The sequence below is a fragment of the Diadema setosum genome, chromosome 11 (genome assembly GCF_964275005.1).
Source record: "Diadema setosum chromosome 11, eeDiaSeto1, whole genome shotgun sequence".
NCBI lineage: Eukaryota > Metazoa > Echinodermata > Echinoidea > Diadematoida > Diadematidae > Diadema > Diadema setosum.
In genome coordinates this window covers 3124033-3148844 of record NC_092695.1, presented here as the reverse complement: position 1 = coordinate 3148844, position 24812 = coordinate 3124033, and the positions used below count along the sequence as shown (strand labels likewise).

The 24812-nt window shown below is 37.8% G+C and overlaps 2 protein-coding genes across 2 annotated transcripts; one reads left to right on the top strand and one right to left on the bottom strand.

The window, feature by feature from the left end:
• The first annotated feature begins 2132 nt into the window (after window positions 1–2132).
• On the top strand, window positions 2133–3182 carry LOC140234946 (octopamine receptor beta-1R-like). The gene has a single exon (XM_072314985.1). It carries the CDS (start codon window positions 2133–2135, stop codon window positions 3180–3182), a length of 1050 nt encoding a protein of 349 aa, XP_072171086.1.
• Window positions 3183–8598: 5416 nt separating this feature from the next.
• Window positions 8599–22986, bottom strand: LOC140234729 (protein YIPF6-like). The gene is made up of 7 exons (XM_072314766.1): window positions 22942–22986; window positions 18890–19012; window positions 18186–18264; window positions 16696–16738; window positions 15936–16064; window positions 14646–14806; window positions 8599–13251 (listed from the first exon to the last, which is right to left on the bottom strand). The coding sequence occupies exons 1-7, from the start codon at window positions 22972–22974 to the stop codon at window positions 13112–13114; spliced, it is 708 nt and encodes a 235-aa protein (XP_072170867.1). The 5' UTR covers window positions 22975–22986; the 3' UTR covers window positions 8599–13111.
• Window positions 22987–24812: the final 1826 nt, after the last annotated feature.

Below are 24812 nucleotides of genomic sequence, written 5' to 3'. Positions count from 1 at the left end.
GATTCAATAAGGAAGGAGACCGCCAGCCTTGTTTAAGCATGGCTTGACTGGGCTGATGGCCTCATTGTGAATATAACTCGGGTTTGCCTCTCACGAAAAGTAGTTTTACTTGTTTGTTTGTTTTTTATTACAATATTACGCTTTACAGGGGTAAAAATGTGAGTGAGTGCTGTGCGTGTGCAGTAATAGGTGCGTTAAATGTTCATCAAATATGATTCATTTCTTCTGGTGGATTTAGCTATCTCTCCCAATCATGATCATCTCTCCCTCTCTCTCTCTCTCTCTCTCTCTCTCTCTCTCTCCTATATATATACAATTTATTGTGATTGTATGTATGTATTTTATTATGTAAGATTGACGCATATATATACTCCTATTAGTGTATTTATTTTCTGCCGTTTCTGCCTCTATTATTGTCGTTATTATTTTCACTATTGTCTTGATCATCATTATCTTTGTATATGATATCCATGTTCTGTATATATTTTGTCCGATTTGTCCTCAGGCTTGATAAAGGGCAGGGCCCGAAAGCTCGAAGTAAAATCAAATTGTGAGGATTCAAAAGCTACGTCTACCGCCTCTTCTTTACACTCAATATATACATATATATATAATGTGTGTGTGTGTGTGTGTGTGTGTGTGTGTGTGTGCTTGACTCTATCTGTTTGTCTGTCTGTCTCTCTGTCTCTGCCTGTCTCTCTCTCTCTCCTCTCTCTTGCTGTTGCACGTATGTACGTGTTTCTCCTTCACATTATTTCAGCTCCTCCCTATCATGCAGAATGATGCTTAAATGACGATCAGTAACCGAATGGTAAAGGCAAATAATTATGAACTGTCAACAAATTTCAACCTCTCCAAGCAGCACTTAAGTGGCTGAATGTATGAGTGGGGAGATATTGCTAATTCATGTACATCTAGAAGAGGATGGATATTGCAGGCGGTGATTAAATGGGATCATTAGTACTCATGCATGCTCACATCGCAACTGACATACACAATACGTATAATATATTATATATATATATATATATATATATATATATATATATATATATATATTATATATACCACATCAACGTCTAACAAACATTAATTATTAGTTAGAACCCAAGACCTTTACCGCAAAACATGTGAATGAACATGCGAGGAAGAACCTAACGCGCATGCGTCATAACCTACATTCATCTCCAGCAGTCCTTGCGTCCAATCAAAGCGGGTTTGCCGCAATAATCAACGCTCAATCGAATCTACAATGTGTTCTAATATCAAGTCCGCCATTTCGTTCTTGCCCTGGGTTTTCACTGCTTTCGAGGCTGCTTATGTCAATTAGTTCGTCGAGTGTTGATGAAATGTGATAGCCGTACTCGATCCCCACTCTCTCAGCTTGCCAATTTAAGTTTATCACAACGAATGCATTCTGAGCAATTTCGATTCCAACCCGATGAATTAAAACTTGCTCGACGATAGAAAAATCAGGCAGAGATCCGCCAAAGTCAGACAGGCTTTATCGTGTATTTATCCTGGCACGAAATTTCAGTGTGCTCAGTGAAATTCAGTAAGCTCATGTGGTCGACTCATTCCTGTTCAGCTGACCCATCTTGATGTAAACTCTTATTTTGCAACCCTGACAGGTAACTTATTTAGTAGATCTAAGAAATTGAAATCGAAATGAAAAGGGGGATCGAAAAAATCGAAAGGGGCATTGTCTACTCCGTATCAGACTTTGTGTGAGCGTGTGTTTTCTTTTTTCCTGAAGTGAAAGGCGTGACTCTCGCTCCTACCTGCTTACTTTGCGGCCTGCTGATACTACTGGCTACATGCACTTGTCCTTGCGGATTTGCAGTTTATTGCCTACATGCAATGTCATGGGGCACCGGCGAACAGGAGAGTTTGCTTCCACGCCATCAACTTGTCAACAGAATGTTGCGGGCCCCAGAGATCAGTTGAATGTCATGTTTTCGTCACGTTTTCCTTCTCCTCTTGTCTAATTTAGTTTGTTTTCCACCGATAGATAATTTTGATAGATGACATTCTTGAAATCATTTTTTATGTTGTCTCATCCACCCATGCATGTGGACGCAATTCAAAAACTGGTGACGACAGTATTAAAAACGTAAAGCGATCCTCGCACAATGTTTTACAACAATTCGTTACAGCAAGCGAAATATCCACTGGATAATTCTCCCGTCCACCAGTCGCTCCTGATTGTATTCTTTGCACCGGTAATGTTGGCAGCCATTGGTGGGAATGTACTCAGCATCGCTGCTGTTTGGAAGGAATCGGGCCTGAGGACACCAAACTATCACTTCCTGACGAGTCTGGCTCTGTCCGATCTCCTCACCGGCCTGGTTGCCACTCCGCTGGAACTCTACTCCAGAATCATCCAGAACCCTACCACCTGCTCGTTCGTGAAATCGGGATACTTCTCCGTGTGGTCCTACGTCTTCGGGAGCGTGTCGATTTTTCATCTTATCCTGGTCACCGCTGAGCGCCATCTCGCCATCACAAGACCACTGAAGTACATCTCCTTGGTGACGTCCGTCAGGGTTTGCATCATCATCGTAATCATCTGGTGTCTGAGCCTTTCTTACGGCATTGCGACGGTAATCGACTCCTTGACGATCGAGGATGATCTGATAACGCAGTTATGCTCCGGATTACGATACACCAAACCTTCAACCAAAAAGTTCTATGTGGCTACAGGAGTATCCATCATGGTGCTTGGTGTGTTAATGATCGCCTTTAATATCCGTATCCTTCGGATTGCTGTAGGACAGTCTAGGCGAGTCAAGCGGCGACAAGTCATAGTTGCCCCCAAAAATCAGCAGCCGAACTTGAAAGCGAATGCAAACCAGCTGAAGGCGACCAGAACCATTCTGTTCCTGGTAGGCATGTTCTGTCTGAGCTGGTTTCCAACGTGTATCTGGTATTTGATCCGGATGGAGGTTAACATCAGCCATGTCGGACAAATACTTCTCATCAACATTACCTTTTTCTTCACAAGCCTCAGCTCCGCTGTGAACCCGTTTATCTACTGCGTGAAGGACAGCGTATTTCGGCGGGCATTCTGTAAAATTTGTCCACCGATAAAAAGGTGTCTCGTTGCTACGAAGATTCATCACAATCCTGAAGACCATACCTTTACAGTCACGGCGTCTCAAGCCAACATTCACAGGAGCTGAGCAGACGCTGTTTGCCGTACCATAAAAACATCTACGGCGTTTAAACTGAGTGAACGGTGAATGAGCAGTAATATACTGTAAATATCAGCCATGGCAAGTGGAACCGTCTGTGTTTGTGTGTGTAATAGAGGTTTTTTTTTTTTTTCCTCCAAGTCAACTTGACAAAATAAAAGCCTCTTGTGGAAATAGGCCTACATTAAGAATCACAGTGATGGTGTATCACGTATTTCTTGTTATAACGATACTTTGAATCGCATGACAGATACTTATCATTATCAGACGAAATCAATTATGAGGAATTAAGTGATTACTCATACCAGGAATACTATAAATTTTGGGTAGTTTTGCTCGTACAAAAAGCGTTCACTGTGCTCTGAAGAAAGTGTCCTGATTTAAGTTATTTTTGTGGAAATCCTTTCATTCCATGATAATGGCTAACAGTAACATCGCATTTTCTCACATTCTTTATGATAGTAGTATACGGGTATTGAATTTCCACCCCCCCCCCAAACATACCCCCACATATATGCGCGTTTTGGATGTTATTATACGCTCACTGTGCGTGATTGTTTTAAAAGGAAAATAATCATACCCACACGGCTTGAATAAAGGCTCCAATATTATTAAAAGGCATCGGGGTGAAGTTTGAGGAAAATAGGGCACTCCCTTCGAAAGTTATGATTTTTTTTTAATGCAAGTTTCGGTGCTGCCATATCTGGATGAGAACTAAGACTATTATACTGTGTTTAAGAGTGTAATCCTTAGATTGGAAACGAAAAAAAAAAATACAATTACTACCACAATATTATTTATTGTCTATACAGTTATATCCACCAGATTTCCTAACTTAAAATGGTTAAGTTCTTTATCGTGGGAGGTTGGTTTGACTGATGTTACACTGTTTAAAACAGAAGACGTAATAGTCATAATAACAGATAATAAACTAGAAAATAGATACATGTACAAGAATCCTCGAGACCGCGGGACATTGTGTTCATAATGTCAGGTCTTGTTTATCTAATTTGCCAAAATTAAAGGGTGTGTACAGTTCTGGTCGAGGTGAGGATTTTGCTTTTAACGTTTGGCGAGATATTCAGAAACCACTCTATGAGATGTCAAAGAGCATGCAATTCTAGGGGGTATGTATGAAATGGCTGAGATATCCAAAAACAAGGTGAAACAAAGAGATCCTAATAAAAGGCGTGGCCTGTCGCCTTTTATTATTATCTTTTTTTGTGTGGATATCTCAGCCATTTGAAAACCATTTTTATGAAATAAACATTGAATCCTTCTTGAAATTACATGCTCTTTCATATTTTATAAGAGGTTTCTTATTATTTCACGTCTTAGGAATGTTCAAAACATGAATCCCCATCTCAACCAGTACTGTACAGTCCCTTTAAAGTGCTAAAACATTATGCAGAGGATAATGTTCAAACAGCACCAGAGAAAAGCGTTAACATAGGCCTAATATCAGATACCTCTTAACAATAAGACATCTCAAATACCACGACGACCTGTTCTTGATGATTGCAATGTCTTCTTTACATGCCTGTTTGAAACATTGCGGTATAGGGTATCCCCTTCTCATTCATTCATTCATTCATTCATTCATTCATTCATTCATTCATTCATTTTTCATTTCCAACAGAAACATATAAATATATTACAGAAATTGAATACATAGATTTCATCATTATACAAAATAAAGGATAAGTTTACAGAAAAATTGTAAGTATACAAAAATGTTGGAAATGGGGAGGAATGCTAAAAAGCTGGGCTTGTAGGGCGCATCCCCTTCTCCTGAACACAGTCATAAAAAAACATTACATGAAAGCATTTACTTGCACGACTACATGATTCAAATGATACATCTTAGTCATATTGACTTCATGTCAACAAAGCAAAATAGTGGAGATTTCGTTCGAGTTCATAGGGGACTTGTGACGTCAATGACAGCATCACTTCTGTTCCTCTAGCTGTCAATTTGATTGTTATATTTTTTTATTCATGTTCCATATTCCACATTTCATACAAGTTTTATATTCCATTTGATTTTGAAAAAGATATGTTTTTAACGCAATGGTCAGTTTGAAACCAAATTGCCCAAATGTATAAGGACGTATAATTGACGTGTAATATGAGGAACCCACTAAAAAGCAACGCTTGCAGGATGTGGGTTCCAAAAATGTAACATAGGCTTTTATTACAGTATATCAATGACAAAAGTGACGTAACATGCAAAAACACAAGATGTCGAGAATATCATAAAGTTTGCGGAATGTACAAAGTATTGTATGATGTTTATGATTAAACTTATGGTATCAATGCTAAGAAAAGTAGCAAGTTGCAATGGTCAAACTAATGAAGTCATCCTAGCGAGGCATCATTTGAGTATGCAGAAATTTTTCAAGTGATCACGGCAAAATAATTAAACGTAGGATTTTAGAAAATTGGCTTTAGGATTTCGCTTAAAGGAACTTAAGGAACTTGATTGCATTCGAACCGAATATAATACGAATTACATCGCTAAAGTGAAATCATGGGAACTTTCTTATTGTTAAGCCCGATTTTCATGACACATCTTCTATTCCGTTCGTCAGATCTTACTCTTTGTACAAACCAACTTGAATGTTTGGAATTGTGTACCACTACATAAAAGGTTGGAATTTCTACGCAATTTGTGCAAATTTATGCGTAAGTTCTATAGCATGACATTGTATTTTAATAATATTCCTCTATATGATTTTGCTGTTCCATGTTCCAAGTTCCTTTCAATCCACAGAAATTGGATGTGACGACCAAAGAAGCGGTTCTCCATTAACAATTCAAGCCGAACACTTACTTCCAAAGAATGTCGACATCCTAATGACTGTGTATACGCCGACTTGGTATAGTGCCCGAGACTGAAAATAAAATAGAATATGATAATGTGTAATAAAACGTTATATTCAACAGTCTTGCGCACAATATCACTTGCGCACAATTCTGTGCGACGCCGGTTTAGAACTCGATTTGTTTGTTGTTGTATTTTGCGTCACTATTCTTAATTAGTATCAGATCTTTCTCGCGGCGTGTTTCGTAGGATTTTACAGTTAATATAAGGAAGCATTTTTCAACTGATTTTGATACGCGTGTCTTATTCTTTGCACAACATTTGCTGCTGAAAATATTGCAATGGACAGTGAACTGATGATTGATAAGTGTGTTGTGACATAGCATACAGGGATACTTGTGTTCTGTTTTGTCAAAACAATTGGCTGACATAGGAGAGATTCTAGTCATTTCTCCTTCTCACACTGTACTTCCGTTAACGAAGTCCTCGGGACCGACAGTTTTCTTTCGTTATAAAAGATATCGAAACTTCGTTATAACCGTGTTCGTATTAAAGGGGCATTCCAGACGATTTTCATAATTTCACATCATGTAGTCCATGAATCAACAGCTCCATGTATATGCTTGTTGACTTTATTGTGATTCTTGAGCAGAGAAACAATACTTTGAAGAACCTTAAACAAATTACACTGAACAAGGATGATGACATAGGAGGCTCATAATATATTTCAGAAATGTTGCAGTGTAATTCCTTTACAATACCGCTTGCTTGCGATTTCACCTGTGTGTAATCTATGCATGCCTTCTTCTTTTGTTCTGCTTCCTTGAGCCCTAACTCATGCATTCTTATGGTGAGGCTACCATGTCATCATCCTTGTTCATTGCAATTTGTTATGAATTTTGAAAACATTCTTATTTCCAGTCCAAATCACTATAAATTCTGAAACTCTGTACTCAGTATAACCATGGAGCTACCAATTTGGTAGCTCCATGGTATAACTAATTTATAGTTGTTCAAATGTAAATAATCTGAAAATCATCCGGTCTCCTTTAACGAGAGTGCGAGATGAATGTCACGCAAAAACACGCATGAATAACTATAGTGAAGGCCCTAACGGAACATGTTGATTTGTACATGTAGGTCTATCGGTCTAAGCCGCAGATTGATGATTGAATCACACTGTCGAACATTCTTGTTGTCGTGTCTACTGTGTTAATATAAAATATATTGTTGGATGGTGAAAAAACTTGAGTATTGGTTTATGATTGACTAAATGAGAACGAGCCTTAGTACAGAAACGCCCCCCCCCCCCCATATACACAAATACATATAAGATACACCCGACCATACCTTTCACACAGACAACAGTACAAGACCACACTCGGCACCAACACAGCAAGTTTTGTTTTGAGATTGTATCTAGTAATAGTATGTTGGTTTGTTTTTTGTTATAAAATGCGCTGAATTGAGGTATGTTTTGTGTTGAGTATATTTTGAAATGTATAGTATATCAGGTTAGTTAAGTTTAGTATGATTTTATACCTAGGTTGATTCTATTCATACGTTGTTGTCATTGACTATGTAGATCCTGAAGAAGGGCTTTTCGCCCGAAAGCTCGATGATTAAAGGGGTGCTACCCAACACCAGCCACGTCTATATGTGCAAGATTTGCTGTCAATATATATATATATATATATATATATATATATATATATATATATATATATATATATAGTGTGATGATGCTGATATTCCTACCGCACGCCTCTGTCATCTTAAGTGAAATTATAGTTGAGACAATGTAGATAACAGAAGATGTCGCATGAAACCGGCAGAGTTGTGAAGCTTTCGACCGTGGTCTTCCTCAGCTTTAATGTCTGCTAAGCAGACGTTTGCGTTGCCTGGATGTCTTGTGGTTGTCTTGTGGCGGGATGACATCCCGCCACAAGACAACCACAAGACATCCAGGCAACGCAAACGTCTGCTTAGCAGACATTAAAGCTGAGGAAGACCACGGTCGAAAGCTTCACAACTCTGCCGGTTTCATGCGACATCTTCTGTTATCTACATTGTCTCAACTATATATATATATATATATATATATATATATATATATATATATATATATATATATATATATATATATATATATATATATATATGTATATATATATATACACACACACACGTATTAATATTATATACATTCACACATTATTAAATCTATCAACTTACGTTTTACGTGGAGTAATTGCAAATGATCTTCTCACTTGGAATAATTTCATCATGTCGATTCGCCACAACTTAGTGTATTTATGTGGACTAAGTCATGAAGAATTTTAAGTGCAGTTTATTTACTGCGTCGATTTATCGACTTACATAAGGCCGACTAATACGACACAGTAATGTAGTCCTATTTCTTTGCAACTTGGTGTTCCTTTTTATCACTGAATTTTGGCTCGATTTATTTCACTCTCGCTATTACGATAAAGAGACATGGTTGCATATGATACACAATTCAAGAGTGTCTTATCTACATAGAGTGTACATGCAGAAGTACAGTGTATAGCAACGACGACATTGTTTGAAAGAAATACACCTCCCATTTATTATTACCAGCTGAAAGAAATCTGTACATTCAAAATCAATGTTATTGCACATACGAAAGGATGAAGTACAACAGAACGTACATTAACATCAAGGCAATGAAAAATAGGATAGCTTTAAGTGACATTACCTTTACTTGAGATCCAAGTATGTTCCTTTTTTAGCACATGCATGACTTCAGACTATGGAGTGCTTTAACTTTGTCTTATCCTTATCACTGTGATAAAACATCAGAAACATTGTCATTGGTATACTTAAGAGATGATAACTGAATTTTCATAACAAATAATAAACAAACAGCCAATAAAACATAAAGGGTAATTGATTAGATGACTTTTCGTGCGTATGAATGTGTACACACTAAGTCACATTTCTAAGTCACTCTTCTTTTCTTTTTACTAGTTACACATAAAAAAACATAACTAACCTTTGGCTATATGAGTTTTCATACATTGTATCTATGAACGTGTGCATTAAAAAAAAAAAATCACTCTATTTTTGTTTTGTTTTTCTTCCGAACCTCCGAGGTGTGATTTCTTGGGAGTGGAACAACATGTGGCTTGGATACACTGTTGATCGAAGGCATTGGTACAGCTCATATAATGCTTTGTAGCTTTGCTTTTATATCTCCAGTGGCGGATCCAGAGGGGGGCGCAACCGGCGCACACCCCCTTTATTTTTTGTTAAAAACAAAAGAAATAAAAGGAAAAAAAATGAAATGAAACCCGGAAGTGGCACCAAAATATTAGTTGCGCCCCCTTCCCCCCCCCCCCTTTACAGAATTCCTGGATCCGCCCCTGTATCTCTGTGGTTTCACTGACAGTGATAACAATGAGAATATCATTTTGAAGGGGCATGGTATTTCTCCACAATGGAAATCACTAGAATCATTTCATGAAAAAGTAGTAAAGTAGAAGCAACAGCAAACCTAGATACTAGTAATATACACTTAAAGTTCACATTCTTGTTCATTGTTTCCTCTACAATCACTTTTTTTTAATCATTAAATGTTTTTAAAAATGTAAGCAGTAGTCTAAAAAACGCAACTTTCCATGAAATTGAAGAACAGTGAAATGGGATTTTACATACCATCTTTTTCTTTCTCTTTGTGCAGCCATGTTTTACACAGAAACATAAAAACACTTATCTAGTGAAAGCCAGTTATTCTTGAAAGATGTATACAAGAAGTGAAGATTTAATGCAGTATATTTACATAAGAAAGTTAAAAAGCAAAACAAATGAATGTATTCAATGTCACAAAGGAATAAACGCCTCAACATCCAAAATACAAGTAAAGACTAAGTACTTTTTAGGAAAATAAAAACATTGTATAAGACACATGTAGTTGCAGAAAATGACAAATCTGAAAAAGTCTTGACTGATATTCATGGCCTGAAAATTTCAATCACGCTATAATTTAGAAAAGTTTATGATTGAAGAAATTACAAACACAACATTGCAGCACAGGCTGAACACTCAACACCCTACTCTCACAAGCACCAACATTTTGACATGGAGTACATCGACACTAAAAAACAGAACAGAAAATAAGGACCAGCAAGGTCTGTTGATAAAATACATTAATAAATCATATAACCCTGGATATTTCATCTGTGATAATGAACCAGAATTGTCCTTTTCATTTAATGTGAAGGAAATATTATGTACTTTTGCAGGAACAGCAATTTTGTTGGGTTAGCCAGTGATAAATTGAGTCAGAAACAACAGCTTTATGAGCACTACCTAGCATTACAACTGTACAACTCTTTAATGGCAGAGATTGGATGTGGAGAATCTGTGTACACAGTAATGAACTCTTACATATTCACTACCCCTGAACCTACTATGCATGCATAATTACGTGAGTTTGTTTTGCCAGAAATTGCTAGAATACAGTGTATGCAATGTTGAGCACATGAAGTAAAAATCCATGATTTGGTATTGCTTTCTGCATGCGAATGTCTAAAGAATGATTTTGGTTTCCACAAAATAAATGATATGTCGGCCAAAATACTGTACATACTTGCAGATGTCATATTTTTACCCTGACTTCAATTCAAGGACAGAGACCATATAACCGACTGAATACAGGGGGGGGGGGGGGGTATTTTCTGTTGGTGCTCTCATGCACATTTTAGTTTATCCTGTGACTGATGGAAAACTTTACAACATCCTCATGAGTAAAATTTCTATTCTGAATCTTACAGAGCAATGGCAGCATCACCACTCATACTTTTCCCCTTTGAGAGTTGTGCTGTGAAAGTAGAGCTATCATTAACACAAACAACAGAAAGAATTTTTAAAATGTGCAATTTACATACATTCTGCATGATATAACAAGAGGAACAGACTCAATATGACTTTATCATCCCCCCTAACACATTCTCACTCTCAGTCTCATTTATATCTTTGATAGATAACTTTCTATACATTGGTATATCTCAAATGTACCATGCACAACACAATGTATCAATACATGCAAATACACACATGGCCCCAACAATCATGAGAAGTGTAGTTTTATAGTTTTTGATGGTCCCTTACACAACCATGGGATGTATAACAATATTCTATCCACTTAATATACCAACAAGGTTTCTCAGGCTTGCTTGTTTGTCTGTATGTTCTCAAGTACAGATGTATGAAAAATAAACAAACAAACAAACCAAAAATTCTGGATATAACCACAGCATGTGTGTACATATAACAACCACTCTTAAATGCCTACAGAGTTAGAAAAGTCATAATATATGTACATATACAGGACTTTCAGTAAGCATTTATAATGTTCATTTTCTGTAAACACCACATGGAATTCATCTGAATTTGTGATCACTAAAAAGTAAAACAAAACACAACAATACATTATAGTTTTACTATGTATGCTGTTCTATCACTCAAACTGGCCATGAAATTACATAATAAAGGAATGTGTAGCTTGAAGAATCAAACCTCACATGTAGGTAGAATAATGTCACAATGGTTCAGGCTTCCAATACTGTAGTCTTTAGAGTACTGCATTCAAATATAAGTTTGAAAATAATCCATATAATGTACAATTTCTCCATGCCACCTCAGTTTTAATCATCATAATCTGTATGAAAAACAGAAGTATAAAACACGATCACATGATGACACAGATGAAGTCTCCACGAGGAGTTATACTACTCCATTGTCATCGAATGACCATCTGAAATATTAACCTGTTAAGGACAGGTTGATTTTGCTACAACACGCATTTTCCATAGACACCTGCCCGAGTAAACTTGGGACTCGTCCTTAACGGGTTAACAGTGAGTGCAAGCAGTGCTCATATTTTATCACTGTATGGCTACTCAGTTGCAAACTACAAAATAAACAACTATTATGTAAACTGAAATTGTATTCGTTCCCTTAAAATAAACAAGCCTATGTCATGACAGACACATCATGGAATCAAAACCTGGAACTCTACGTGGTACTTTTAAACTGAGGAGTGAGAGGGTTTTAAATTTTCATCTGGATGAGTACCAGCCCCTATACAAAGCATTTACACTCTCTTGTCTGGTCTAGATATGTTGTGAAAGTCAGAAATAACAGGAATGGCTGGATCAAATGACATCCCACTCTTAGTTTGCAGGCACATACCCTTGTCGGATGTAAGAAGTCAGGAGTCGGGAGTCAGGAGTCTGCACCAAAATGAGTACATGCATCACTAGGACTGTCCCATAGGCTGTGTACTGTTGCTGGTCCCAACAGGGTCGAGAGCAGCTACAGTGGAGGGACAGATTATACATGCAAAGACCCTGAAAGCGATGCTTTGGCACAGACCCCTCTATGACCAACAAGGGTTTGTTCTTGCAAACTACCCTATTCTTTATATGTCAAATTCCTAAAGTCGTCTATGACCTGAAACAGTTGAGGGGGTGAGTGGGTTGGTGACTGTCTCTCTCAAGACATCACTCTTGAAAGAACATCTTCACTCAATATTCATGCTGACTCAATACAATAGAGTACAATCATGCAAAAAGGAATGGCAAGTCCTATCAAAAGCCAGACATAAGGGAAGTAATCAAATTTAAAATATTTTTGCCTGAATTTAAACATGTCATGGTGACTAAAATCACTGATCTGAGAAGCAGGACAAAACTTGCAATTTCATATTTGTGTTAAAAATGTTATACACTTTTCTTTTCATATAACCAAACATGTTCTTCATTTGTAATTCATCACTAGCTAATCTCAGGCAATTTGCCATCAATACAATTAATTCAGCATGATATCATTCATGAGGAGAGTTCCTCCAAGGAGACCGTACATTTACAATACAAAGATGATGATCTGTCTTTAGATATTGGTTGTTGATGTAATAGAAATCAATTTGAGAATACTGAAGTAAATGTTGTCATATTTCACAATATCTCTCAAGAGAACCATGAGATCATAAACTAATCATGTACATCAGGAATATTTTAGTTGAATAGCATCCAGCCAATTGGAACGGGGCCTAGGTCGCAGGTTTTACCAAGACGGGAACTGTTTGCGAGATGATCATCCAGCCGATCACGAAGTAGAAAAGACAGATAGGAAAGACAGCCAGCGCTTTTCTGTGAGGTGCCTGACTGTCTGCGAGGAATGCCAGAGAAGCTGCAAACACAGAGAGCGAGAACAAAATCATGAAGAAAACTGCCACGGAGGATTACATGCCAAATAAGTACAAATGTATCTCAAAACAAGTAAGTCTAATAATGTACATCATCATGATGTCATCAAGTCCCAAACATCTCCATAGAATACGCAAATGACAATTTACAACATAGCTTGTTGTTGTCATTGCTGATAACTCAGTAGGGTAGAATACCTTGCAGAAAATAAATCATTGATACTAAATCATTACCTTGCATTTTAATCTGATGCAAGGCACACAAAATTCTTGATGGAATTTTATCACAAATAAAAGATAAAATGATAAAACTACCAAGTGATAATTTGAGTACATCCCAATAGGAAGCTTGTGATGTTTCACGACCATCTCATCCAAGCTTGAATAATTTACAACTATCCTCAAAGTCACTGTTTGATTATCCACTTCCTCATTGTTTGTCCATTTCTAAATAATAAACTTCACTGCTCTATTTGTTTTACTCTCATAACTATTAGCAGCTGTGAACAGGAGTTTGAATAGTTCTCCAATTGGCCTTGCCCCATCCTAATCCCAAATCCCAATCCCACTCTAAAAGGAAAGCTATTTGGAACTACAGGAGCACTTCAAGAGAGCAGATCTCCCCCAAGCAGCCATGATTCTAATATTGACATTTCAGAGGCAGCACACTGTACGTATCTTCATCACATACATGTACACTTGCTGAAAAATCTGATCATCCACTGTTGAGTTATAGGGAAATTAAGCTTATCTCATGTTCTTTATGACCTTATGACCTCTGACCTCATGATCACAATTCATTCGCTTCTTTCTTACTTCATTATGAACACATCCTGCAAGTTTGGTGAAAATCTGATCACCTGTTCTCGAGTTATTGGGAGACTAAGCTTATTTTATGTCCTTTATGACTTCTATGATCTTTGATCTCATGACCCCAAATTTAATCAATTCCCCAAAGTTAATCAATTCTATCTCACTTCATTATGATCACATCCTGCAAGTTTGGTGAAAATTTAAACATCTGTTTTTCAGTTATTGTGAGATTAAACTAATCAAATAAGTCCTATGTGACCCTTATGACCTTTGATCCCTAAATTAAATTGTTTCTGTCTTACCTCATTATAAACACACCTTGCAAATGTGGAGAAAATCAGATCATCTGTTCTTGAGTTACAATTGTACATGTTTTGGGAGATTGAGCTTATTTTATGTACTTTATGACCCTTTGACCTTTGACCTCATGACCCCCAAATTTAATCATTCCTTTCTTACCTCATTATATACATATCCTGTCAGCTTTACAGCTGTTTCTCAGAAAATACACATGACCAAAAAGTAGAATGCTGGAATACATTAATTTCATACCATGGAAACTCACCTAATGTTGACCAAAGGAAGGCAAGGATGACCAGGATAATTCTGATGGCAAAGAGGAGCGTCACGTGGCCCGAGGGTATCATAAGCAATCTACAGATGATGAGACTGATCACCAATGGGAACAGGCAGTAGCCAAGCACACAGACACTCTGGAAGAAGGAACTGTAGACAGATTGAATAGATTGAATAGATAATTACCTTGGTATACAATGCAAATAGATAGATAGATAAATAGATAAACCAACAGATAGAAAGGAGGATAGATAGATATAGAGACAGAGAAAGATAGAGGCAAAAATATAGACTGATAAAAATTCATGAAAGATAACAACAAGGGTGATTGAGAGGGGGAGGGACAGAGAGAGAGGGAGAAAGTTAGCCATTATGAATGGTATCTCAAAGCAGGTGGGTAAAGAGTAAATGTATATTGTGGATTTACAGACATAAAATTGTTATGTTAAATAGGTATTGTGACTTGGTTGTTGTTGGTTTTACAATCTGGGGTTAACTTTTATTTGTGTTATTCATAAGATTCACAAGAAGCACGTTAATAGAAATGCCACACAGGAGGAATATTCTTTGATTCAATTCTATTCATGATTTCATTCGTCACCATCAGAGTTACTGGCTTATTTTTCTTGTTATGGTGTAAAAGGCATACAAGTAAAACATTTGGTGGCAAAGATTTTTTGGTAGGAAAAAAATTAACTGTGGTAATAAAACATAATTTCACCTTAAACTCATTACAATGACAACAATCTTTACAAACCATTCTAACCACTGAAACACTAGGGCCCGAATTCACGAAGGTGGTACAAATGAAACCATGGTTTAAACCATGGACAAAAACCATGGAGCGCCAAGTGTCGCATGGAATATTTCGTTACGAAATCAGTCATTTCGTCGATGAAATGACTTTTTGCAACGAAATGACAACATTTTGTAACTAAATGGACATTTCGTCAACGAAATGATAATTTCGTTAACGAAACGGTCATTTTGTCGACAAAATGACCAATTTCGTAACGAAATATTCCATGCGACACTTGGCGCTCCGTGGTTTTTGTCCATGGTTTAAACCATGGTTTTATTTGTACCACCTTCGTGAATTCGGGCCTATAAGGCACTGTAACATTTGAATGGTCCTTGGAAATACATAACCAGTACTTTATGGAATTAAGTGCCAACTGAAAGCACTAAAGATATGCCACATAGTAGTAATATTCATTGCTTCACTTCACTTTGGCATTTTTTACACCATCAGTATCAATCTCGCACACTGTGTACTTACATGTTGCCTTTCAGCAGCCTTGAGTTCAGCGATACGACCACAGCCCCAAATGAGATGAGAGCAAAGACCTCTGCAAATTGCATGTGGGCGGAGGAGGTTTCATCATCAGCTGACGATTCATGGAGGAGACTGAAATGACAATATTAAGTCTGGTATTAAACTTTAATGTACTAAAAAGTTCATTTATATATCTATCCTCTTCACTCAACTGTTTTAATTTCTCTCTTCACTAAAATACTTGTGTCTTTATCTGCATTCCCAGGGAGACATATCAATTTTGCTTTTCAGCAACAGCTCCCATGGTTCAGGGAGTGTCATGTTGAAAGCTAAAACAGCTTGCATGAAGTATAATGAAGTTATTTGTACCTCACATCATTTTGGGTGAAAATATTATCACATTTACTGTATATGTAAAAACAGTTTTTTTATTTCAGTAAATGTGTGCAAATCATTCTACTTTGGCAATGAAAAACTGAAGGACAAAACAACATAAAGGAATTGGTAATAATGCTTTACACTCAGAATCCAAGCACAATGCAATAAATGTAGAGAATCACTAGCAAGCAAAAAAAAAAACAACAACGTATGACTGTATGTTTTTTTGTTTTGTTTTTTTTAAATTTCACACCTATGGTACACCCTAAATAAACTTTGTGTGACCAACACAGAACCAATCTCTGTCCTTGCATTTATGTGAATACTGAGACAGAGGATGAGTGAGTAGTTACAGATCTCAGCAAAGTTTGAGGCAAATTCTCACCTTCCGAGGAGAGTGCACATCACCAAAGGTCCCCATAGGTCCCCTACAATACAAAGAAAATAAGAAGACTGTCAACGTACATGAATGACATAGGTACTGTATACGCCAATATTTTCATGTACAGACATTCTCGTGAATCATGGTATCAGTGGCATTTTCGCGTGTTGTTAAATTCGCGATTAATACTAGCAGTAGTAGGGTCTACAGTTGTACTGCCAAGCCAGAGAAACATGTTCAAAGATCTGCCAACGTACTCATAACGTTTTTTTTTCCATTTGCATTGTGACTTCCCAAACATGACAATAGAAAAGACACAGTAGAAGATTTATAAAATGAAACAATTATTACGGGAACTTGCAGTGAGACACTCACACACGGCATTCACAAGTACCTACCAACAAATAGATGTAGACTACAAAGTTGCAGAGCTGCGCTAGCGCTAGCGAGAGTTTTACATGCATCCCTAACTGTTAGGCCTCACCCAACCACGTCGAGCCGGTGTTCGTTTGCGTACGGTAACGTAGCACGGAGATTGCACATTTTGATGCATGTTTGTCATCGTACTGCACTTCCAGAATCAGTCGCACCGTACGCACTCAATTTTGTCATCAATTTGTACATAAGGTATGACGGGGTAATATTTTCGCGTGTCTTTAATTTCGCGATCAGCCCAAAGCTTGCGAAATTTGCGAAAATAAAACCCTCATGAAAATAACAGCGTATACAGTATTCTCACGTATTCAAACATAATGTTAAATGTGATGATGAAGGAAAATTAAAAGTTACAAGGACTTTCTCTTCTCCAATAACTTTGATATTGTTTTAGGTGTAACAACTTCTACAGGATAATAGTAGAAACTGAAGAAAACTATAGAATTATTCTTTTTTTTTGTAACTCTCCAAGACTAAAACTACAAATTGTGTATATCTGGCATCTACCTTTTTCAGTACAAGTGTGTATGTTCAAATTTATATAACACACACACAAACACACACATACACACACACACACACAAATGTAAAGGCCCAAGTTCATAAGGGTTGCTTAAATCTAGAAAATGGCTTTAATAGATTTAACCCACAGAATAAAATGGGCATAAAAATGGATTAGGCTGCATATTGTTTGTACAATGTACATTTAATACTGAATTAAAATTGGCATTTAAATCTATCATGGAGTAGATTTAAAGAGCAAACTAAAATTTGTGAATTCTGGTCACAAAGTTTTATAACCAGAACTACGTTGTATCTGACCCTGGCAAGATGATCTGAGTTTATTTACACGTAACAATTCACATCACATCATATTTTTTGTATCATTGTTTTACATCTTCCTCTGTCACCGGAAAAAGGCTGTCCAATCACATTTACACAGAGCATGGAAACAGTTTGGTGCACATGCAACTTCAATAAAGACAAGTCAGACACTGGAGTTTTTTGCGAAGGAAAGCTCGAAGCATGAGGTAATTTGGCTGTCACAAAATACTTACAATCTCGAAGAAGTGCCTTGCTTTGCTTGGGATACAGGGCATGAAAGAATTTAACTCCAACAGCTCGCAGGTCCCTCATCTGATGGGGAACGACGTACAAAAATATAACAAATGTGTAAATACAGTGACATTTAAATCTAGCAGTACTGTATATGTACAATGTGTGTGTGTGTGTGTGTGTGTGTGATTGGGAGTGTGTACACATGTGCTTCTACAACTTCACAAGGGTTAATTCACACTACCAACAACAATAACGAAAAATGTGTACAGAGGTACGCTTTGTCTGCATGTACATGGTTGGTGTACCTAACATTCAAGGATGGAAATGGACAAAAACTTGTAATCAATTTACAAACAGACGTGAGAATTTTAAAACATCAATGCATAGGGTACATTACAATACAAAAAGTTATGCAGTCTTGGAATAATCCGCTTTGCTGCAAAAATAGATAATTATTCATGCATTGATTAATAAATTGATTACTTTATTCAATGTGATACTGTATACATCATTCACCCATTCATCTCAAGTGAACATCCTAGTGAATAATTAAGAAAAAAGAATAATTATTATTATTTTTTTTTTTTGCACAGCAAGCAATGATATTCATGCCATCAGGTTTTTCCTTCTCCTGTGTATTAAACGCCTCAAGATTTGAGATTTAAAAGTGAGTTGTTACATGTCCTGGAAAAGGTGCACTCACAATGGTATCAGTGATGGGTTCATCAAGAGTTGAAGGTTCACTGTCCTCATCATGAGCTCCTGGGACTGTGATGTCACCTTCCACAGGGTGCTGGAGCTCCAGGTCGGTGAACTTGGCCTCAAACTGACAGAAACAATCACGATTAAAATGTAAATGGTAATAGTGTGACTGCACTGCATTTCATGTTGTTGGCGGGCATCATGCTGACTTGAAAGATATTTTTGTGAGTGGCCGAATTTTGCAATCTAGAACCACATTTATATAACAAGAAAGAACCTATTATCAGTATTAAAGAGAAAAAAGTACTGTTTTAACTATACTTGTAACTGTACTAAACAAGTTTTTTTTTTTTTTTTTTTTTTTTGTGCTCTTCGTGAAATTAAAGACATGCAAAAATATTGACTCTGATCCCAATGTGGATGTGACGTACACTTGAATGTCTTATCCGTTCAGTACAAGACTCCACAATCACAAATTCAACCACTTGCAAAATTGTCGGGAATTCCCGATTCACGAAAATTGAGTAAACTGCCACCTTGGATAAAATATCAATGTACAATATTTTGAAATTTTGTGAATGTAGATTGACCTGTAAACTTTGCAAAATAAAAATGCTGCAAAATATTACATTGTATACCGTGTAATGATGTATTGCACAGTAAGGGGGTCATAACCAGTATTTAACAGGACTTTATGGCTGGCATTCTATTGTTTGCTATGCATTGTGAAAGTTAGCTAAAAAAAAAAAAAGGTGTAAAAGCAAGAATCAAAGGCACAATGAACCATTGGTAATGGCACTGACTGAGGTGGACTGGATATGATTGTCAAGATTGTAATGTCAGTTGAACTTCAAGTTACACAACACACTTCTTTTACCAACACTAACAACACTATACTGTAACAATTTGACAGGTTACAAAATACATTGTATTTTAAACAGGTAATAACTTTTCTGATTTGCAGATTCTTCAGCACATAGATCAGGACAGCTTCAAAGGTACGTGTACTTTGGTGTCTTTGCAAGGAAAAAATACATAAAAACTGGAATGGAAAAGAGTATTAAAAACCTAACGCAACCACACTCTCACACACACCATGTTCAATGCACTTCGTGTTGTGATGGAACTGCACAATATCTGGTCAGTATTTAATACACCGTACACCAACGTACACTACAAATGTGTACACACCTAGTAGTTCTACCAAGTGAAGTACATCATGTAGTTGCTGAAGTGGACTCTTCAATTAGCCATCATCCCCCCCCCCCCCCCACCCTGTAGTCTGTCTGAACCTTATAAACTCTCATGGTACCATAGTAGGTCTAGTAAATACCAGTACAAAGCACTCTACAGGTCTACCTTTACTGGCTTTTTAGTTAATGCTAGTAGATCTAATTGTAAATAGGTCCACACAGACAGTACTAAGCTGCTCAGGACTCGGGAGTCATGACGATTGACGAATTGAAGTGAGGTACAAATAAAAACAGACACTGGGCTCTGCACTAGACCATAGTAAGTAAACAGAGCAGAGGCGCTAACTAGTAACATTAACAATTTAGAATTTCTAGTGTAGTAGAACATAGGGCAATTGTGCACTTTACGGCCCTATATTATCGGTACCTCATTTGTCGTGTGCTAAGGTGATATCCCATAAACCATCCCGCACTGAACAGCTGGCGAATTTCTCTTACTGTATGGAACGCCGTTTGACAAGTGATATGGTCACTAAAAGCCCGCCTCACTCACGACACATCGAACAAGGTGCGATCACGATTTTGCGTGCCTTTGCTCTCCGCTGCAGGATTATCGAGCTTTACATGATATAAAATGTTGCATTGCAGAAAATTGCCATGATCATGGCGCAAAGTGTGAGAAAGTTTGCAGTAGTCTGTGATACAACAGATTCCATTTTTGAACTTCCTAGCTCGCGCCAGCTTGCCACAACAGTTACGTGAATACATGTATTTACATGCCTCTTCATCCATCCCGATCCGAACCCATCACAAATCGTGCAAACCAACCACGCGGGTGAGGCTTGTGTGTGTGTGTGTGTGTGTGTGTGTCCATGTAGTGGCTGCCCGTAAATTGGTAGCTATACACACTTCACACGGCGTCTGGTCGGGCTTGTTAAACGGTAACTGTGTGTAGACGAAATAAACACTAACAGACTGACGAATCGAGATATGATTTTGGGTCTTTTCATTATTATTTTATAGAAAAATTCCGCCAAGGCCGCGAGCGGACATATGCCCTCTGCAATAGGTTAATTAGTGATACCCTGCTTAATACATAACGCAGATTTCATTCATTTAAAATCATGATTAAAGCACGGAAGTTTACCACTCGTTGCATTCCAATTGTGTGCCAACAATGCACAGCTCGCGCTCGATCACGCCGCGTCTTCCGCACAGGCAGGGAAGGGCGTTAGAGCAACCATGTGGCGTGCTGTAAGAGCTTTCATCACACACATGCACGTTGACACATTCACACACACTGCATGCATCCCAACATGAAATCTCACACACATGAACACAGTACAGTGCCGGAAGACCCGCAGTCGACCCGTGGTGCCAGATAGGAACTCAAATTCGCACACACTGCTCGATTAGGGTAAGAATACGATGTACATCACATTGGTGACTTAGTAAGATCTCGCACCGATAATAATATAGGGGACCTCTAAACTTTACTCCTATTTTTTTTTTTTTTTTTTTTTAAGTCAAGTGCAGTAGGGGCAAGCATGGTATTACCGGACGCATGGTATTACCGGACACGCACATTTTTGCATACTAATGACATTCTGTACATGAGAGACTTCGTAGATTAGCCTCACAGAACTTTGTGTGGACCGAAATTGCAAAAAACGCCACATAAAAATGTAAAAACATGAAAAAATTCACATTTTACCTCAAATTTATAGTTGAGTGACCCGCACCTCGAGATAGCTAATATTTATGCATGTTTGAATCACATTTCGCGACTGAAATTCTATGAAATCCCACTCACATACAGGAAAAATGCTGAAGATTCCAATAGAACCAAAAGTTCACTGATCGATATCGGAAATTTGTAGCTATCGTCCTCAAACGCGAACGGTGCGGAATAGTTGTGCGCTAAGGGGCCCGCAACTCATCACCCGCACGTGCAGCTCCCATAGACAAAGCATGTAAACTAGAGTCTAACCAGTTGTCAATTTTTCACAAGGTTTTATTCTGTGAACTGTTCGAAATGTTCAAGACAGACATTTTACCGTATTAATACGAAATTTTAGCCTCATTTGCCAATTTTTTCTTTGTCATCCGCTCAGTGATCATGTGTACGATGATTTGTGGGATAAATTGTGATTCTTGTGCAAGGATTAGATGCGAAAGATGTCGATTATTTCATTGCGAAAATCGTGTCCGGTAATACAATGCGATTTTGCACCGCGCAAAAAGACAACTTTTGTAGATGGTTATGTTTGAAGCATATTTTCTAAAAACTGGAGTGAACAATTGACATCAGTTGGCTGAATTCGTAATTTCCAGGAGTCTGTGAATAAGTGATGTTATTTTTAGCCCAAATTTCATCCTCTGAGTCTGACTACAGAATTCAAAGCCACGAAAGAAAGCGTCCGCTAATTGGATGTGCCACCCTACGGTGTACTGCTATTCTTCTTCTTAGTATGAAAGTTCTTCTTCTTCTCCTTCATCATCATATCATCACCTATCATCATCATCATCATCATCATCACCATTATCATGGCATATAGATACTAGGCACTACTAGGTACTAACACAGGCAGTGATAGGTTCTACATCGCATTGATACACTGCATTGCCAGTTTGCGCGTAGCAGCCATATATAACGTTAGGACTTACACAAATTCGACAGTGTGGGACTGTATTCTATATGCTAAGCGATGAAGACGAGGAATAAAACTACAATAAACGTGTTCCTATGTCGCTGCAGATCAGAGTAAATACTTGGAACAACACAATCAACTATGATGAATGGAAGTATATTCAAGAAACATATATTCTACACAAAGATGTCTGGAAAACCATGCTTCACCTGCTGTCGGTCGGCTTCTGCCACGTCTGCCATCTTGACTGTCAAGTTTGTCTGAATGCGATTGCAGTTGGATCGTGTCACGTCCATTCACTTGACGTGTACTACACGCATGGATGGTGCTCATCGATAGTGCAATGGCTAGATTGTGCGCAGTCGGGAAGTCAGACGACTTGCGATCCGATTCGACTCAACACAAGTCCCTACGCAAACTGAGCACTGCATGCCCGCCGCGACTGAGGGATACTGTACTGTAACTGTTACTCAGTATTAGACGATGCTTATTCCTCTACTTTACCTTTTTGTTTTACCCAGTTCATGCAGATTTGAAGAATGTGCGTACCGATTCTCAAGCTGCGCCGAATCAAGGTGAATGTTAATTAGATCACCAGTTGTACTGAAATGCCGTGACTTTAAAATTCTTCCATAATTATAGTTTTAAGTTAATCCATCTATTCGGAACATGCAGCCCCCAGTAGGATCCATGCAGGATGCTATAGATCCACCGGCTTTGTTTTTACTTGCACCTGGCAAAAAAAATTTACTTGTTTAATTGATTAAATTTGCCATCTGTAGATACACTCCGTCCGTTATTTGGCCGCTGATCTCACCGTGTACAATCCCAGTAGCTTCCCACGAAAAGCTACAACAGGTAGGACCTACTCCTTCAAGGTTCAAGTAGTCCAAGGCGGACAAGGAATATTAAATGACAAAAGAAAAGAAAGAAAAAAAAAAGGTCTTCAGCACATGCATCTCTCCCCTTCCACTTCCGGGTTTCTTCAGTTGACAAGCAAAAAACAAAAAACAAAAACAAAAAACAAAAAACAAAAAAACAACAACAACTGAAGGGTCTTCATAAAAGGGCAGATTTAAACCTTGCTACCGCGCTCTTCTCTACTTTTTAGTGCCACTAACGTACTTCCGGGTTAAAGAAAGTGGGGGGGGGGGGGGGGCACAAAGTGGGTGACACCTTATGTATTCATTTGTATGGTGCACAAAAAGTGGGGGAGCCCCCCCCCCCCTCCCCCCCCCCTCCCCCCCCCTCCCCCCCCCCCCCCCCCCGTTCCGCCGGCCATGATTATTCAGAGGGATGAAAGGTTCTGGTGCGAGTTTCTTCACTTTATTTGTCTCCCTCTACAAATGGAGGGAGACAAAGTGAAGCCAAATTCGCACAAAAAAATTGTCTCTTGGTATTCTACTGCACCTAAAGGACTTTTTACAATTCAATTCAATTCAATTCAAATGAAATTTATTTCCGATAACACGCCATGTCTGTTGTCGATACAGATTCAAAGAAAACAAAAAAAGGTAAAATGTATCACAACAAAAATATGCGCTGTATAATTATGAAACTATCTATTGGCGTTTGTTGGATATGTATTGGATTTGTCAAGTTCAAGTCCAGTCGTGTTGATTATTTCAGTTAGTCTCCAAAAAAATAAAGGAAATACGAAGTTAATGTTGGCGTATAAAAATGTAACGAAATCAGTACAACAATGTGATGAACATATATAACAACATGTAATAAAGACACAGGTAAATTAACAGATATACAAATTTCTTTCTCATTATGGTTAACTCAGAAAAAAAAAAATGTAGGAACTGAAATTGAGGGGACCGTGCGTTAAAACAGAGCTTGTAGTGAGTAGTTTATTATAAAAAGAAGAAAAGGATTTGTATAATCGAAAACAAGAAATTTTCTGTTGGCATTCGCCATGGAGCAATATTTTGTTTTCCCTATTAAAACCAACGGGCCTGTTGGTTTTGATGGTCCATATTAGCCTATTGGGAATTCGACCTGGGCACTGCCATGCCATAAGGATCTGTAGGCATAAATATACGTAGATCTATAGGCCTATCTACTACGAAGATAA